Source organism: Schistocerca cancellata, chromosome 2, assembly GCF_023864275.1.
Source record: "Schistocerca cancellata isolate TAMUIC-IGC-003103 chromosome 2, iqSchCanc2.1, whole genome shotgun sequence".
Classification (NCBI taxonomy): Eukaryota; Metazoa; Arthropoda; class Insecta; order Orthoptera; family Acrididae; genus Schistocerca; species Schistocerca cancellata.
Window position 1 is genome coordinate 305,122,024 of NC_064627.1, and position 19,067 is coordinate 305,141,090.

The 19,067-nt window shown below is 43.1% G+C and overlaps 1 protein-coding gene across 2 annotated transcripts in view; it reads right to left on the reverse strand.

Moving 5' to 3' along the window:
• Positions 1-19,067, reverse strand: part of LOC126161688 (uncharacterized) — a 475,857-nt gene that overhangs the window by 85,210 nt on the left and 371,580 nt on the right. For both annotated transcript variants that reach the window (XM_049917704.1, XM_049917703.1), the window contains exon 4: positions 2,379-2,575. In XM_049917704.1, the coding sequence (XP_049773661.1) occupies positions 2,379-2,575 (197 nt within the window). The remainder of the gene's footprint in view (positions 1-2,378; positions 2,576-19,067) is intronic.

The following is a 19,067-nucleotide window of genomic DNA, read 5'->3' on the forward strand; positions in this document are numbered from 1 at the left end:
ATGGGACAGCGATGTACATATATGTACGTATTTCTCCCGCTTACACAGGTATAAATGGGTAGGGCATTGGCAGAGCTGTCACTTGCACTCAGGTGATTCATGTGAAAAGATTTCCGTCGTGATTATGGCCGCACGACAGGAATTAATAGACCCTGAAAAAAAAATGGCTCTGAGCACTACGCGACTTAACTTCTGAGGTCATCATTCGCCTAGAACTTAGAACTAATTAAACCTAACTAATCTAAGGACATCACACACATCCATGCCCGAGGCAGGATTCGAACCTGCGACCGTAGCGGTCACGTGGTTCCAGACTGAAGCGCCTAGAACCGCACGGCCACACCGGTCGGCTAATAGACCCTGAACGAGCAATGGTAATGGCATATTCCATTTGGGAAATCATTTGGGAATTCAGTATGCCAAGATCCAAGAGTGCGCTGACAGTACCATGTTTCAGGCATTACCTCTCATCACGGGCAACGCAGTGGCCGATGGCCTTCACTTAACGACCGATAGCAGCGGCGTCTGCGTAGAGCTGTTAATGCTAGCACACAAGCGACGCTGCGTGAAATAACCACAGAACGTATCTGTTGGGACAATGCGGCGAAATTTGGCGTTAATGGGCTATGGCAGCAGACGAGCGACGCGCGTGCCTTTGCTAACAGTACAACATCGTCAGCAGCGCCTCTCCTGGACTCGTGAGACAGTATCGGTTGGATAACAGACGACGGAAAAACCGTGGCCTGGTCAGATGAGTCCCGATGTGAGTTGGTAAGAGCTGGTGGTAGGGTTCGAGCGTGGCGCGGACCCCACGAAGTAATAGACCCAAGTTGTCAACAAGCACTTGTTTACGTGGAATGGACTGGGTTCTCCGGTCCAGCTGAACCAACTGAGACAATCTGCAATCATTCATGGACTTCATGCCCCCAAACAACGGTGGAATGTTTATGGAAGACAATGCACGATTTGTCACCAGGCCATAATTGTTCGCGATTGCTTTGGAAGACATTCTGGACAATTCGAGCGTTTGATTTCCCACCTAGATCGCCCGATATGAATCACATGGAACATTTATGGAACATAATCGAGAGGTCAGTTCGTTCAAAAATTCCTGCACCGTCAATACCTTCGCAATTAGGGACGGCTATAGAGGGAGCATGGGTCAATAATTTTGCAAGGTACTTCCAACGAGTTGTTGAGTCAATGTCTCGTCGGGGTACTGGACTACGCCAGCCAAAAGAAGTTCCGTCGCGATTTAGTAGGTATCCTACGACTTTTGTCACCTAAGTGTAAATGACGACAGAGGGTGCACACAACATTTCAAATTATGAGACTGAGCACTTTTGACCCTGCACAGGAAAAAGCTTTTGGTTTTTAACACATTTTACTCTTCCACTTCGAAGTTTTGCTTAAAAAAGGACTATATTCTTTGAGTGTCGTCAGTTATTTATTGATAGGCCCAGAGTTAAAACAACGATCCCAGTGTGTAGCAGAAAGTTCTTATTTTATACTCAAAACAGCCAAATGCCTGGTTGGTGCCACTTCCCTCTTCAGACATGTGCTCATAACGATTTAAATATGAAAATATACAAGTCGTGTACATATTACTCAAGCAGACAACACACATATTTTTCTCTTGTTGAACTGAAGTGACATTATAGGTACAACACGACACGATGAAAAAGAATGGATGAACGAGGGCATGCAATACGTAAACCTTGCAATGAATGATGAAGTGGGTAAGCCGAAGAAGAAGAAGAAAGAAGCTCTGCATTAACCTTCTGACAATGGCCAGATACCACCGGAGAACAGTTACGTAATACCGCCAAGCCGTTCTCCACCTCAAAGAAGTTACACGATTCCGGTTTTCCGAACACCGCCAGAGGTTAACGATAATGGCTCTTGAAGTTACCCTAATCGTTGTAAATGAGACAGAGCAAACCGGTGAGTTGAGGAATCTGTTCGCGTGAAAGTAATCACGCAGAATACTAATACTTTTATTCCATTCGTTATCTGTCGTAAGTTCTAAAAGAAACAGCTTTTCATTCTTTATTTTCCTTAAGGATGCCCCTGAATCACACACGTCAGCTTCCAAGTGTTAACTACGTGTTCAAGTTGTTTTTTGCACTTGTTAATACAACTCTGAAATTTCAGTTTCTTTCAACACCGAAAGTGTTGCCGATCTCCTCAAAGTTTAAGTGTGGCAGTTGATGGGAGCTTTAATATACTGTGTAGAAATTAACCTGATTTTTGTGAAATGTTGAATTAAAGCTTAAGGTATGAGCTGCAGTCATTTCAGAAACGTAGAGATGGAAAAAAATGCGTTTAAGAGAATTCAGGAGATAGTTGTGCTTAAGAGGAATTAGGTAATCGGCTACCTTGCTGTTGGAGACTGAAGTGTAGTCCGCTAGGAGGCTTGAGCTGTTTCAGTTGAAGAGCTCGTTGTACCATTGCCGGCGCCGTTGTTCCAAGAAAATGATTTTGCTCTTCGATACTCAAGTCCTCCTCCAGAAACTTTTTCAGCCCTTCAAACAGGCCATCATCCGTGCCCTCTTCGTCTGGATCTAGACTGATGCTGTGTAAGACAAATAATGTTGTTAGTTAACTCATTCGTAAGCTAAATTACATAACAAGTTACAATATACTGTTAATCATAAATGAATACACATTGATGATGCATCCTGCAACGTGGAATATGCACACAGTTCTAATTACAGATTCTATCAACTTATGAGATCGAGTGACACACAGATAATCCAGCTTTGATGCCAAGGATATTCCCTTGTTGAGAGGAACGAAAGAAAGGAAAGAATAATTAGTATTTAAAGTCCCGTCGACTATGAAGTCATTCGAGGCAGAGCAGAAACTTGACTTCAGCTAAGATGGGGGAAAAGAATCGGCCGTGCCTCTTTCAAAAGTGCCACTCTGTAATAGTTCTGTTGTGAAGGGACACTAAATTCTTTCCAAATTTTTTGTCACTTTACTCTACATTGCTAAGGGATACAAAAATGAACACGTTAGTGATTTTTTCACAACTTACGCAGAAACAGTGGTGTGAGCTGCGTTCAAACCAACAAGAAAAATGCCAGTGGTGGAAACGCTAGAAGGTAAAACTGCGAGCTTGTATTTCTCATATTAAACACTAGCTGTACCGCCAATGCTTCACTGTGGCTCAGTCTAATTCAATGGAAAAGAAAAGAGAAACCGCACGTTTCTAATTTCCTCCTCTCCCCTGTCTCTGTCCATTTTCCCCTCCCCCTTTCTTTGTCCATCTCCTCCTTTCCCCTGTCTATCACCTCCTCCCCCTCTCTCTGCCCATTTCTCCTCCCCCCCTTTCTCTCTCCATCTCCCCATTTTCCTCCTGCCCCCCGCCCCTCTGTCCTCCTCTCTGTCCACCACCTTCTCCCCCTTTATCTGCCCGTCTTGTCTCCCCCCCTCTCTCTCCATCTCCTCTTGCACCCTCTCAGTCCATTCCCTGCTTCCCATTTTCTATGTTCATTTCCTCCCACACCTCTGTCAATTACCCCTCTTCCTTCCTATCTCTGACCTTGAGTCTTATTTATTGTTGTAGCAAATCCAGAGTCTGTAGTAGTATTCTAATCTTCTAATCAAAAATCAATAAGCTATAAATGAAACTTTCCTGTTTCTTAACAGCGGTTCATTATTGTATAAATAATGCGTCTAAACGTTTATTACAGCAACCTATAAAAATTTGAAGTAAATCAGAACGATACATTTCGAGATTTTGGGCAACCATGTTTTCCTTTATACCTAAAAACACGCCCATATTGAAATTCAACGTTGTGTCATAATTTCAAAGCTGTCGGTCAAGAACTTTCGGGGATTAAAAAGTTTGAACAACCCAACATCTAAATTTTTATAACTTTTGCCCTTTTATTACAATGTACCAGTTGTCGCCCCAGTAGATGCATAAAAATACTTGAATATTCGAATCCAATGTTGTGTCAAAATCTCAGTGATTCGTGAAGAACTTTTGGAGATTTGAGATTTTGAAGAAACTAACGCCTTACTTATATACACGGTGGTCCATTGATCGTGACTGGGCCAAATATCTCACGAAATAAGTGTTAAACGAAAAAACTACAAAGAACGAAACTTGTCTAGCTTCAAGGGGGAAACCAGATGGCGCTATGGTTGGTCCGCTAGATGACGCTACCATAGGTCAATCGGATATCAACTACGTTTTTTTAAATAGGAAGCCCAATTTTTATTACATATTCGTGTAGTACGTAAAGAAATATGAATGTTTTAGTTGAACCACTTTTTTCACTTTGTGATAGATGGCGCTGTAATAGCCACAAACATATGGCTCACAATTTTTAGACGAACAGTTGGTAACAGGTAGGTTTTTTAAATTGAAATACAGAACGTAGGTACGTTTGAACATTTTATTTAGGTTGTTCCAATGTGATACATGTACCTTTGTGAACTTATAATTTCTGCGAACGCATGCTGTTACAGCGTGATTACCTGTAAATACCACATTAATGCAATAAATGCTCAAAATGATGTCCGTCAACCTCAATGTATTTGGCAATACGTGTAACGACATTCCTCTCAACAGCGAGTAGTTCGCCTTCCCCAATGTTCGCATATGCATTGACAATGCGCTGACGCATGTTGTCAGGTGTTGTCGGTGGATCACGAGAGCAAATATCCTTCAACTTTCCCCACAGAAAGAAATCCGGGGACGTCAGGTCCGGTGAACGTGCGGGCCATGATATGGTGCTTCGACGATAATCCACCTGTCATGAAATATGCTATTCAGTACCGCTTCAACCGCACGCGAGCTATGTGCCAGACATCCATCATGTTGGAAGTACATCGCCATTCTGTCATGCAATGAAACATCTTGTAGTAACATCGGTAGAACATTACGTAGGGAATCAGCATACATTGCACCATTTAGATTGCCATCGATAAAATGGGGCCAATTATCCTTCCTCCCATAATGCCGCACCATACATTAATCCGCCAAGGTCGCTGATGTTCCACTTGTCGCAGCCATCGTGGATTTTCCGTTGCCCAATAGTGCATATTATGCCGGTTTACGTTACCGCTGTTGGTGAATGACGCTTCGTCGCTAAATAGAACGCGTGCAAAAAATTTGTCATCGTCCCGTAATTTCTCTTGTGCTCGGTGGCAGAACTGTACGTTCAAAGTCGTCGCCATGCAATTCCTGGTGTATAGAAATATGGTAGGGGTGCAATCGATGTTGATGTAGCATTCTTAACACCAACGTTTTTGAGATTCCTGATTCTCGCGCAGTTTGTCTGCTACTGATGTGCGGATTAGCCGCGACAGTAGCAAAAGCACCTACTTGGGCATCATCATTTGTTGCAGGTCGTGGTTGACGTTTCAGATGTGGCTAAACACTTCCTGTTTCCTTAAATAACGTAACTATCCGGCGAACGGTCTGCACACTTGGATGATGTCGTTCAGGATACCGAGCAGCATGCATAGCACATGCCCGTTGGGCATTTTGATCACAATAGCCATACATCAACACGATATCGACCTTTTCCGCAATTGGTAATCTGTCAATTTTAACACGGCTAATGTATCACGAAGCAAATACCGTCCGTACTGACGGAATGTTACGTGATACCACGTACTTATACGTTTGTGACTATTACAGCGCCATCTGTCACAAAGCAAAAAAGTGGTCCAGCTAAAACATTCATATTTCTTTACGTATTACTCGAATATGTAATAAAAAATGGGGGTTCCTATTTAAAAAAACGCAGTTGATATCCGTTTGACCTGTGGCAGCGCCATCTAGTGGGCCAACCATAGCGCCATCTGGTTTCCCCCTTCAAGCTAGACGAGCTTCGTTCTTTGTAGTTTTTTCGTTTGATGCTTATTTCGTGAGATATTTGGCCCGGTCACTATCAATGGACCACCCCGTATAATTGAGAGCAGTGTAGGTAGAGACAGGTGTCCAACAACATGTATTTTACCTTTAAGAAGCACACAGCCACGTACAGGAAAAGATAGGTCAAAGCTTCCTTCTAATGTTTAAATATTGAATGCAGTAGTTGCTTTTTGCAGCGTATAAGACCTGTTTATTTTTAAAGAATGGACTGTTGTTTTATCTATTTCAGCTCATGTAAATATGGAAGGATAGACAGATGTTGAATAGTTTTTCTAAGCTCTTTGTAATAGGCTAGATTCCAGGCTATGTCGTATTTCCATATCCAATATTCATAGGTGAATCTGGATCTACGTTGCACGTGGGTTCTAGAGGAAATAAAGCTTTATTCTGGTAGCACAGGCCTACCTAACGGTATGCAGCTATGCAGTCTGATCCAAGACGCCTGTTTAGCTGTGTTTGCAGCGCAAAGCCGTTTCCAGCCAATGTGCTCTCATATCCCAGGACATTCCTCGAATTTTTGTAATGACAGATGTTGAAAACAATAGACTGGCTGGGTGAGATTAAGATATGTGAACACAAAATAAGCAGTCTTGCATATGCGGATGACTTAGTTGTGATGGCAGATTCGATTGAAAGTTTGCAAAGTAATATTTCAGAGCTAGATCAGAAATGTAAGGACTATGGTATGAAGACTAGCATCTCCAAAACGAAAGTAATGTCAGTGGGAAAGAAATATAAACGGATTGAGTGCCAAATAGGAGAATCAAAGTTAGAACAGGTGGACGGTTTCAAGTACTTAGGATGCATATTCTCACAGGATGGCGACATAGTGAAAGAACTGGAAGCGAGGTGTAGCAAAGCTAATGTAGTGAGCGCTCAGCTACGATCTACTCTCTTCTGCAAGAAGGAAGTCAGTACCAAGATTAAGTTATCTGTGCACCGTTCAATCTTTCGACCAACTTTGTTGTATGGGAGCGAAAGCTGGTTGGATTCAGGTTACCTTATCAACAAGGTTGAGGTTACGGATATGAAAGTAGCTAGGATGATTGCAGGTACTAGCAGATGGGAACAATGGCAGGAGGGTGTCCACAATGAGGAAATCAAAGAAAAACTGGGAATGAACTCTATAGATGTAGCAGTCAGGGCGAACAGGCTTAAATGGTGGGGTCATGTTACACGCATGGGAGAAACAAGGTTACCCAAGAGACTCATGGATTCAGCAGTAGAGGGTAGGAGGAGTCGGGGCAGACCGAGGAGAAGGTACCTGGATTCGGTTAAGAATGATTTTGAAGTAATAGGTTTAACATCAGAAGAGGCATCAATGTTAGCACTGAATAGGGGATCATGGAGGAACTGTATAAGTGGGGCTATGCTCCAGACTGAACGCTGAAAGGCATAATCAGTCTTAAATGATGATGATGATGATGATGATGACAGATTTCATAGTCAACATTAACAAACGGAATATCGCTGTAATTGTCTTCTTCAAAAATGTGTGTGAAATCTTATGGGACTTAACTGCTAAGGTCATCAGTCCCTAAGCTTACACGCTACTTAATCTAAATTATCCTAAAGAGAAACACACACACCCATGCCCGAGGGAGGACTCGAACCTCCGCCGGGACCAGCCGCACAGCCCATGACTGCAGCGCCTCAGACCGCTCGGAAAATCCCGCGTGGCATTGTCTTCTTAAGAGCTATCAAATGACGCTATAAAAATTACATGGTTTCATTTTAAAAAAGTACTTACTTCAATATCTTACTTGATCCCAGCGCTAAAAGCATTAACCAAACAAAACCATATGTCGCCCTCGACACTATAACGTTTGCCAAAAACCACGTTACGATATGTCTAACCATTTACGAAATAAAAGGGGTGTTACGTCTTACATTACCTAAAAACAAGCCTGTATTAGAATGCAACGTTGTATCAAAACTTCAAATGAGTCGGTCAAGAACTTTCGGAAACATACGATTTTGAACAAACGAACATTTGCATTTTCATTTATGCTGATTTAAACTATTGTAGTTGTAAACAGATAAGACTACAACGATTTATTTTGATAAAGAAGTAACGTACCGCAGTGTGGGATCCTTACCAAATAGGATTAACGGAGTTCATCGAGAAAGTTCAAATAAGGGCACCACGTTTCGTATTATAGCGAAACAGGGGAGAGAGTGTCACTGAAACGATACAGGATTTGGGATGGACATCACTAAAACAAAGCCGTTTTTCGTTGCACCGAAATCTTCTCACGAAATATCAGTCACGAGCTTTCTCCTCCGAATGCCAAAATATTTTGTCGACTCCGACCTACATATGGAGAAACAATCATAATAATAAAATAAGGGAAATCAGAGCTCCGACGGAAAGATACAATATTCGTTTTATCCGCGCGGTGTTCGACATTGGATTAATGGAAAATTACAGTCAAGGTGGTTCGATGAACCCTCTGACAGGCACTTAAATGTGATTTGCAGAGTATCTATACGGATGTAGATGTAGGTGAATGGCACAAGTGTACGGAGAGCACTGAATGTCTGTTGTAATGCCTACGCTCAATCTGATCCCTGGGGCAATGACTGCCGCCGTAACTTTCCGGTCTCCAATTATGGAGACATCCATACGCTGGACAATGGCAGCGGTAATGCGGTGTGGAGTACTGCAAGTTAATTTGCAATGGGCCATTGCTACACGCCACATCTAAAGCGACGCCTGGGGCGGTTGCATCTCCATTTTCTTGAGTGCTGTAGCTTCAGATCAGAAACAGAACGCCAGGTCATGCGTCATCGGCCAATGACACCCGTCCTTCCTTGTGTCATACGAGGGTCACTCCAAAAGAAATGCACACAATTTTTTTTTAAACTCCATCTTTTATTCTACATGTTTGAAAGTTTTACAGTGTGTAGATACATCCTTTAGGAAAAATATTTTCATTTCTCCACATAATTGCCATCCCTCCCTACTGCCTTAACGCCATCTTGGAACCAGTGCCCGTATACCCGCACAGTAAAATTCTGGACCAACCTGTTGGAGCCACTGTTTGGCAGCGTGCACAAGGGAGTCATCATTTTCAAACCTTGTTCCATGAAGAGAGTCTTTCAGTTTCCCAAAGAGATGATAGTCACATGGAGCCAGGTCAGGACTGTAAGGCGGGTGTTTCAGTGTTGTCCATCCGAGTTTTGTGATCGCTTCCATGGTTTTTTGAGTGACATGTGGCCGTGCATTGTCGTGCAACAGCAAAACATCCTGCTTTTGCCGATGTGGTCGAACACTACTCAGTCGGGCTTGAAGTTTCTTCAGTGATACGTCTGTCAGCAGTCATCAATTCATTAACTCTCTGCACATTGTCTGGAGTATGTGCAGTACGAGGCCTGCCGCTGCGAGGACAATCCTCAATATTGCCGTGCCCGCTTTCATCATGTAGCCTGCTTTCCCACCAACTAACTGTACAGCGATCGACAGCAGCATCTCCAAACACCTTTTTCAACCTCTTGTGGATGTTTCCCACTGTCTTGTTTTCACAGCACAGGAATTCTATGACAGCACGTTGCTTCTGACGAACGTCAAGTGTAGCAGCCATCTTGAAGACATGCTGTGATGGCGCCACTCACGGGAACAGGTTGAACTAAGTTTGAAAACAAGCGGGAAGGATGTATCTACACACTGTAAAACTTTCACACATGCAGAATGAGAACTGTATTTTTACAAAAATAGTGTGCATTTCTTTTGGAGTGACCCTCGTATGTGCCACATTTTGACCTTTGCAACTGACATGCAATGCTCCTTTTGGAGTCCGTGCCGGATACGGTGCCCTATGGGCAGTGACCAGTTTTCGTCTAGAGCGCTGGGCGAGTTAATTCTTTTGTTTGGAATGGGAGGCTGGCAGTGTTTGCCACCTTATCGACAGTCGGCAATGAGAGAACTGAGGCACACGCCCTGCAGTCTTTCTCAAACGATTTTACAGAAATTATTGGGTAAAAAACTTATCATTTTGCGTTACTTATAGCTTTGTGTGCCAGATTTATCATGATGTGCACATCATTTCGTTAAGGATCTTAGTTATTGTGATATTTCCATGGATTCCCGGCGGGGTCAGGGATTTTCTCTGCCTCGTGATGGCTGGGTGTTGTGTGCTGTCCTTAGGTTAGTTAGGTTTAAGTAGTTCTAGGGGACTGATGACCATAGATGTTAAGTCCCATAGTGCTCAGAGCCATTTGAACCATATTTCCATGGAAGTAAGACACTGCGCGAAATTCGGAAAAGTTTGCAATGAAAAATAGAGGTCGTTGTCGTTATGATTTTACATTTCGTGCATACTACATAATATGTTAGCCCGCCCAGTTGGTCGTGCGGTCTAACGCACGGCTTTCCGGGCGGGAAGGAGCGCCTGGTCCCCGGGACGAATCCGCCCGGCGGATTTGAGTCGAGGTCCAGTGACCCGGCTAGTCTGTGGATGGTTTTTAGGCGGTTTTCCATCTGCCTCGGCGAATGCGGGCTGGTTCCCCTTATTCCGCCTCAGTTACACTATGTCGGCGATTGCTGCGCAAACAAGTTCTCCACGTACGCGTACACCACCATTACTCTATCACGCAAACATAGGGGGTTACAGTCGTCTGGTGTGAGACGTTCCCTGTGGAGTCCACCGGGGGCCGAACCGCACAATAACCCTGGGTTCGGTGTGGGGCGGCGGAGGGGTGAAGTGGACTGCGGTAGTCGTCGTGGGGTTGTGGACCACTGCGGCTGCGGCTGGGACGGAGCCTCTCCGTCGTTTCTAGGTCCCCGGTTAACATACAACATACAAAAACATAGTATGTTGCTGCATATGAAATTAATCTAAGATATTTCATTTTCCTTTAGACTTCGGCGGAGGTCTCTGTCACCAATCTCAAAATAATTGATTTGATGTAGTAAACTCATTTGCGATCGCGCCAACAGCCGGCTTGTGTGGCCGAGTGGTTCTAGGCGCTTCATTCTGGAACCGCGCGACCGCTACGGTCGCAGGTTCGAATCCTGCCTCGGGCATGGATGTGTGTGACGTCCGTAGGTTAGTTAGGTTTAAGTAGGTCTAAGTTCTAGGGGACTGATGTCCTCAGATGTTAAATCCCATAGTGCTCAGAGCCATTTGAACCATTTTTTGAAATATCAACAACATTCTTCATATTTCTTAAATGGTTTGATATATCGAAATGAGATGTTGGCAATTAATGGCATGCAAAGAGAAGAGTATTTTTCCACGTGGTTATTATGCAAAACTTTATTATCTACCGTGTTATTCCACAAACTACACACTTTTTCTATGAAAGAATGCAAGTTTTAAGAGCCGTCGAAGGCTAGCGAAACGAGAAATGTTTTGAGTTTTGGAACAACATAAGTTAAAACATTACATGTCTATTTTGTACCAAGGATATGCTTCTTCACAATCTGCTAACCTTTCTTTTCCTGAGTTCCTCACCTAAAAAATATAATAAACCGCTGTTTCAGAATTCACTAGCAATTACGCCTACACAACGTGTTAGTAAGGTGACACCATGCAAGCTCCGCTGTTTTTTTTTTTGGCAAAAGAAGCAAATTATAGCATGGCAAGAAGAGAAATGTAGGTTTTACTCAAAATTCGCCGCTCATGACGTTTCTCTGAAAGTTGCAAATGGTTAGAATGCCAGGTGAAAATAAATCGCTGCATTTTCAATGGAATTCTTTTCATATATTAACCAAAGCAGAGATGATAGACCTTTTTGAATGGTCACCATGCAAGTGTGGGCGTGGAGGGGCTCCACTTAATACTTACAAAAAATGTGAGCATAGGCTTCAGTTTAGAACAGCACTTCCCCTCCAGCAGTTGGCATTTCTCCTACAGTGTCTGCCCGCAACCCCCACCACTAATGCTCTCCCCACATTTTCCTTGCCTAATGCGCATCTACCGGCCACGTTATTCTGAGCGCCATTTTTTGATGATTTCTGTCCCCTGCTCTCCTTTTGCTGTTAGGAAAAGCACTACACCGCTTTTATCTTCTTTTGAAGCCTCCATATCACCGTTTTCAGCGCGACTAAGCGCAGTGGACGGTCGACGCATGCACTTGCTCGCTCTTTCGTCACGTGGCTGTACGTCCATGAGCTTCTAGCGGTGGGTTTGGGACCTGAGATTTCTTATAGCGACCACCTCTTCTTCCATAGGAAATGGCATTACGATCCCTTCTGCAGTTTTCATTTTATAACCTCTGGTTCGTTTCTTTGTGAATGCAGCTTATATATTTTATTCTGATGTCTATTGGTTCATTTTCTTCCCTGAAGTTGAGTCGTCTTCAGTACTGTTATCGGGTGTCGCATTCAGCGCTTGATTTAATCCAAATAAATACTGCAAACTTTTACTTTGCAATGAGGCACTATTACACACCACAGCTAATAGATGACTGGGTGCTGCAGCTTCAGATCAGAAATGGAACTTGTTATCCTTGTAGCGTGGTAAATACTGAAACTATAACAATTTTACAGTTAATTGTTTGGTTAACACTACACCAGTCAGGACGCAGTCCAATTGTGACTGCTGTTCTCAGGCACAAGATGGTTAGCTACTGATCGTGAGTACTTAAAATCGCTTTGACTGCTGTCAGATGTTTGGAAGCTACTTGTAGTGGGTATTTTGGGAGAGATGTTGAGACATTTACCAAAGATATCAAAGATACTTAAAATACCATCATCTCTAATATCAAAGACACCTCCGATAAAAAGAAGTTTAACACCTATCACAATCGACGGCCGGAGTGGCCGAGCGGTTCTAGGCGCTACAGTCTGGAACCGCGCGACCGCTACGGTCGCAGGTTCGAATCCTGCCTCGGGCATGGGTGTGTGTGATGTCCTTAGGTTAGTTAGGTTTAAGTAGTTCTAAGTTCTAGGGGACCGATGACTTTAGAAGTTAAGTCCCATAGTGCTCAGAGCCATTTTTGAACCTATCACAATCTGTCCACTTGACTGTTTTCGGGACTGTGTGGCTGATATTCCTCAAATTACGATCGTACTGACTACCCTTCTCTGCAGTGCTTGATCAAAAGCGTTCCAAAGTATCAAATATAGGCCTTAATTTAAACAAGAAATATCTGATAATGTACATCTGGAGAGAGCGTTGTATGCAAATAAGTAATTGACTGTAAGAAAACCGGAAAAGTGGTGAACTGACCCGTTTCAATGTTACAGAAGGACGGTGAATATTAAGTGATTTGAAAAATAATAAATGGATAGGTTCTCTGTCGAATCGGGGAGGAAAGAAATGTGTGGAAAAAATTCTACTAGAAGAAGGGAGAAGATGATAGGACGTGTTACATCAGGGTCTAACTTCATGGTACTAGAGGAAGCTGTAGAGAGTAAAAACAAGAGGGAGACACGGAGACTATTATATACACATCAAAAATAGTTTTGCATCACATCGGTTCCCAGAGCTCCGGAGCCTTTATAGAAAACTGGAATAGAGACCAACATAAACATCAATCCCGCCCTTTTTATTACTCATGAAAACCACACATTGCATGTTGCACCACCACACAGCGATACCTTCAGAGGTGGTGGTCCAGATTGCTGTACACACCGGTGCCTATAATACCCAATAGCACGTCCTCTTGCATTGCTGCATGCCTGTATTCGTCGTGGCATACTATCTACAAATTCATCAAGGCACTGTTGGTCCAGATTGTCCCACTGCTCAACGGCGATTCGACGTAGATCCCTCACAGCGGTTGCTGGGTCAACTCGTCCATAAACAGCCCTTCTCAATATATCCCAGACATGTTCGATCGAGTTCATGCCTAGAGAACATGCTGGCCACTCTAGTCGAGCGATGTCGTTATCTTGAAGGAAGTCATTACAAGATGTGCACAATGGGGGCACGAATTGTCGACCATGAAGACGAATGCCTCGCCAATATGCTGCCGATATGGTTGCACTATTGGGTGGAGGATGGCATTCACGTGTCGTACAGCCGTTACGGTGCCTTCCACGACCTCCAGCGGCATACGTCGGCCCCACATAATGCCACCCCAAAACAGCAGGGAACCTCCACCTAGCTGCACTTCCTGGACTGTGTGTCTAAGGCGTTCAACATGATCGGGTTGCCTCCAAACATGTCTCCGACGATTGTCTGGTTGAAGACATATGCCACCCTCATCGGAGAAGAGAACGTGAAGCCAATCCTGAGCGGTCCATTCGGCATGTTGTTGGGCCCAACTGTATCGCGCTGAAAGGTGTCGTGGTTGCAAAGATGAACCTCGCCATGGACGTTGGGAGTGAAGTTGCGCATTAAGCAGCCTGCTGCGAACCGTTTGAGTCGTAACGCGACATCCTGTGACTGCACGAAAAACATATTGAAGATGGTGGCGTTGCTGTCAGGATTCCTCCGAGCCATAACCCATAGGTAGCGGTAATCCACTGCAGTAGTAGCCCTTGGGCGGCCTGAGCGAGGCAAGTCATCGACAGTTCCTGTCTCTCAGTATCTCCTTCATGTCCGAACAACATTGCTTTGGTTCACTCCGAGACGCCTGGACACTTCCCTTGGTGAGAGCCCTTCCTGGCACAAAGTAACAATGCGGACGCGATTTAACCGCGGTAATGACCGTCTAGCCATGGTTGATCTACAGAAAACACGAGCCGTGTACCCCCTTCCTGGTGGAATGACTGGAACCGATCGACTGTCGGACCCCCTCCGTCTAATAGGCGCTGTTGATGCCTGGTTATTTACATCTTTGGGTGGGTTTAGTGACATCTCTGAACAGTCAAAGGGACTGTGTCTGTGATACAATATCCACAGTCAATGTCTATCTTCAGGAGTTCTCGGAACCGGGGTGATGCAAAACATTTTTGATGTGTGTATATCCGCCAAATAACAAAGGAAGTTTTGTAAGATGAAAAGTTTGCCACAGGAAAGTGTGTTGCGTTGTGCTGCAAACGCTAGTCTGATGGCCAAAGAAGAAAAAATTAACAATCTACATCATCTGTGAGGCAGATTAAGAAACTTGCTTCTTGTTCTGTATCGGCGAGTGCACGCAGTTCCTTACCTGCCGAGTACGTTAAGCTTGTTCATTAATACAGGGTGTAATAATACATGGTGTTCGGAAATTCCCGTTTACAAACTTGCTGAAATTATGAAGCGTAATAAGTAAATATTTTGTATAGGAATCCATGCCCAGAAACATATCGTTTCCGTTTTACGGCGGTCTCAGTTCGAGTGTTTAACTCATCCACTTCTGCTTGAGGAACTGAATGAGGCGTGACAATTATTAGATAACAATTCGATTGGAAACACTCATTTATCACTTAAGTAGATTTGTTTGTATTAACAGCTAAACTTTGCGTATTGAGGCTATTCCAAAACAAAAAAGAACCCAGCCTACTGTACCCACAGAACAGTCCTGATGCATTACAATAGCAGCTCTAAGACTTGTAGAGCGGAGTGAGTACGTCACATTTTGAATAGGAATCCATATCCCGAAACGTACCGCTTACGTTTTACGATGGTTTCATCACGTCTACGTCTGCTGAAGGAAAGAGAAAAGTGTCAGAGTTGCTTGTCCTGGTATGCAGTAGGGTAGACAGGATGACCTGTACTACTGTTTGCTGGCTCGTTTGCAAATTTAATTTACTAGACTCCTGTAGAGACAGAGGAAGATTGAGTTCTGTCCGTTGCACTAGAAGCTGAAGACACCAGGTGGGATGGAGAATGTGTACCAAAACATGCTTCATAAGTACAATGTCTGTAACAACTTTGGCGATCTCTACCTCGAGCTGCTGTTGTAATGGATCAGTACTGTTCTGTGGGTAGAGTAGGCTGGGTTCTTTTTTGTTTTGGAATAGCCTCAATACGCAAAGTTTAGCTGTTAATACAAACAAATCTACTTAAGTGATAAATGAATGTTTCCAATCGAATTGTTATCTAATAATTGTCACGCCTCATTCAGTTCCTCAAGCAGAAGTGGATGAGTTAAACCCTCGAGCTGAGACTGTCGTAGAACGGACGTTTCCGTTCCGTTTCTGAGCATGGGTTCCTAAACAAAATATTTACTTAATACGCTTTATAATTTCTGCAAGTTTGTAACGGGAATTTCCGAGCTTCTGTATATGGTTTCTGGTTTTGAATCCAGGTTTTAGCCGGCCGTTGTGGCAGAGCGGTTCTAGGCGCTTCTGTCTGGACCGCGCTGCTGCTACGGCCGCAGGTATGAATCTTGCCTCGGGCATGAATGTGTGTGATGTCCTAAGGTTAGTTAGATTTAAGTAGTTCTACGTCTAGGGGACCGATGACCTCAGATGTTAAGTCCCATAGTGCTTACAGCCATTTGAACCAATCCAGGTTTTGACATGAATGGTTGTTAATTTGTACTGGACTGTCTACATGATGGCTTATACTACTCTCTGGTGATGGGACCGTGATTACAGAACACCATCGCCGCACGAACTTCTAATGTCGTTTTCATGATACCGAGGTACCTTGCTAACCAACAGAAACCTACTGCAATTCGTTACTTTTCGTGATCGTACAGATCATACTAGACAATGTCAGGGACTAAGGTGGAAGGATGCACACAGGGCCTTTACTTGCTTTTACAGCTAGTACTAGGTGGGTTAAACCAGTGTTTTTACTTTGAGAAATCAAGTTAAATGTGAGAAAGGCCTGTGATTCTAATAATTAAAATCCTGAATAGCTTGCAAGGTTGTGTTTTATTGTCATGCTAACTCTTGACGATGTAAGCCACTGTGGTGAACCTATGGATAATAATCAAGATAAACAGCCAAAGTAAAGTAATTTATTCAGACCACGTTATAAAGCGGGCCTGAAAATAAATATTGGTGTTACATAGACTTGTTCCACACCGCTGAAGGTTCTCTTTTTAGACAGGATCTACAGAATGAATGATTTAATTAATGTGACGTGTTTATTGTTGATTTGGATGTAGGCCTATATTAACTTGTGACGTTGCTTCGATTTTCAGCCATTCCTTCCCCTATCACCAATTCTTTAGCAAAATTCTAATTTCCCACATTACTCCAAGGTGACAAAAGTCATAGAATACCTCCTAATCTCGTGTCGGACCACCTTTTGCTCAGGGCGGTGCAGCCACTCGCCGTGGCATCAACTCAACAAGTCGTTGGAAGTACCCTGCAAAAATAATGAGCGATGCTGCCTGCCTCTACAGCTGAGGGCGGACCGCAGCAGCCGCTCCAGGTCGGCCCAGGACGAAGAACAGATGTGGATAGAGCCCAGAACAAGAGAGCTGGACAACGGTCTCTTGCTGGCAGAATGTGGAATGACTAGCAAAGGTGGACTCTGAGATGAGCTGAAAGATGACGTCTTAAAGCGCTTGGAGAGTCTATAATAACTCAAAATCAGATATTAATGCGAATCTGAATGCATCTGTGATCTCAGAACAACGAGGCACATACAGCTGCAAGTCGATATTTCAATATCTTTAAAACCACAGAAGTTAATATTTCACAGCGAATAACATTTACACAATGAACCTTTGAATCAGTAAGATTTAATAGCTTCCTGCGAGCTCAACAAACGATATCTCAAATTATAGCACTGCACTATGGTTATCATCCCTGAATGTTACGTATCTGTAACTATTTTATTTATTGATATACGACGCCTTTTAGATGTTTTTAACTATGCAAACGTTTGTCAGAACGTAGTATTCACATTTACACAGCAAATGAACACAGCATCAGTACCTCATACTTTGTCATAGTTGTGGATTTATTTAATGAGCAGTTTAGTACTTTAAATGTTGATTGTAAGTGATATTAAAAAACAGTGATAATTTAAAATTGGTCAACTGCATATGTTAGTGAACTCCACAATTGAAAAGAGAACCAAAAGACGTTCCTGCCAAGAAGGCATAAATAGTTGTTTAAAATATATTTAATGACAGTCTGTTGTAATTTATCATGAGCACACTGCTCAATAATTCTTGCTTACTTATTAATGAAGAAACCTTCACTTATATTCATTGTGCATTGTCTGCGATTGACTGTTGGAAATTTATTTTATTTAAATATTATTGTTATATATTTATTGAGGGAAAGTGGTCAAGATGAGTCAAATCATGTCTAGAACGATGTGTTTTTGGTGAGGATGGCCTTCAGCCAATGGAAAAGCAGATAGTAGCGGACCACCACGGGAGTCAAGTGCAGACTGGGAATTTTCGAGTGAAGAGATCAATGGAGCGATTCGGGACATTTATGCCACTTCTGGAAGAAGGCAGACCTGTTTGCAGTAACGTGAGTGATTCGATCGTCTAGTTGATTCTAGGTGGTGAACGGCTGCTAACTTCTGAAGGGACTTAGATTTCGAAAGGTTTGAATGTGTTCCAGAGTAGGACTCTAACATTAGCCGCTTGATTTATGGAAGTGAGAACAGACAGAGTATGAGTTATTATTCTTTGAATCGTGTGTGTTAATTTGTGAACCATCATTTTGAACTCTGAACTGTCCTGAGCTGGTGAAATTTCGTGTACAGTGATTACAAAATAGACTTAGTTTTTGCATGTCTTCAATGACAATTTAGCTTTTTTTTTCTTTAAACATTCTCGTAACACTCTCAACATAACTTTACTGCATTTGATAAGGGTATTTGCTGTCTGTATTTTAACTGAATATTGTAGGACTCCTTCCCGTTTATTTGAGATGTCCTTTCTTGAATAGTCATTACTCAATACAATGCTCTGTAGTCTATATCACTTACAGGTGTTAGAATAGAACCATTGTTATTCAATTAATCATTTAATTTTTATTTTGTATTTCTGTGTAATTTATTAACTCCCAAATCCAATCAACGCATAGACTATTTGACTGCAGGATCACAGCTACAGATTATTATTTGCACCGAGTTATCTGCAGGGCATGAAAGCAGATGTGCGCGGCTCGACACTATGACTACATCGAGCTGTTCTTCTTAAACACACCTTTGCATAGCCCCAGTAGCTAAAGTACAAGTAACCTCAAGTAAAGACTCAACTGGTTCGCTCGTATGGGATACTGTTTAGGAGGAGGAGGAGATTAGTGTTTAACGTCCCGTCGACAACGAGGTCATTAGAGACTGAGCGCAAGCTCGGGTAAGGGAAGGATGGGGAAGGAAAACGGCCGTGCCCTTTCAAAGGAACCATCCCGGCATTTGCCTGAAGCGATTTA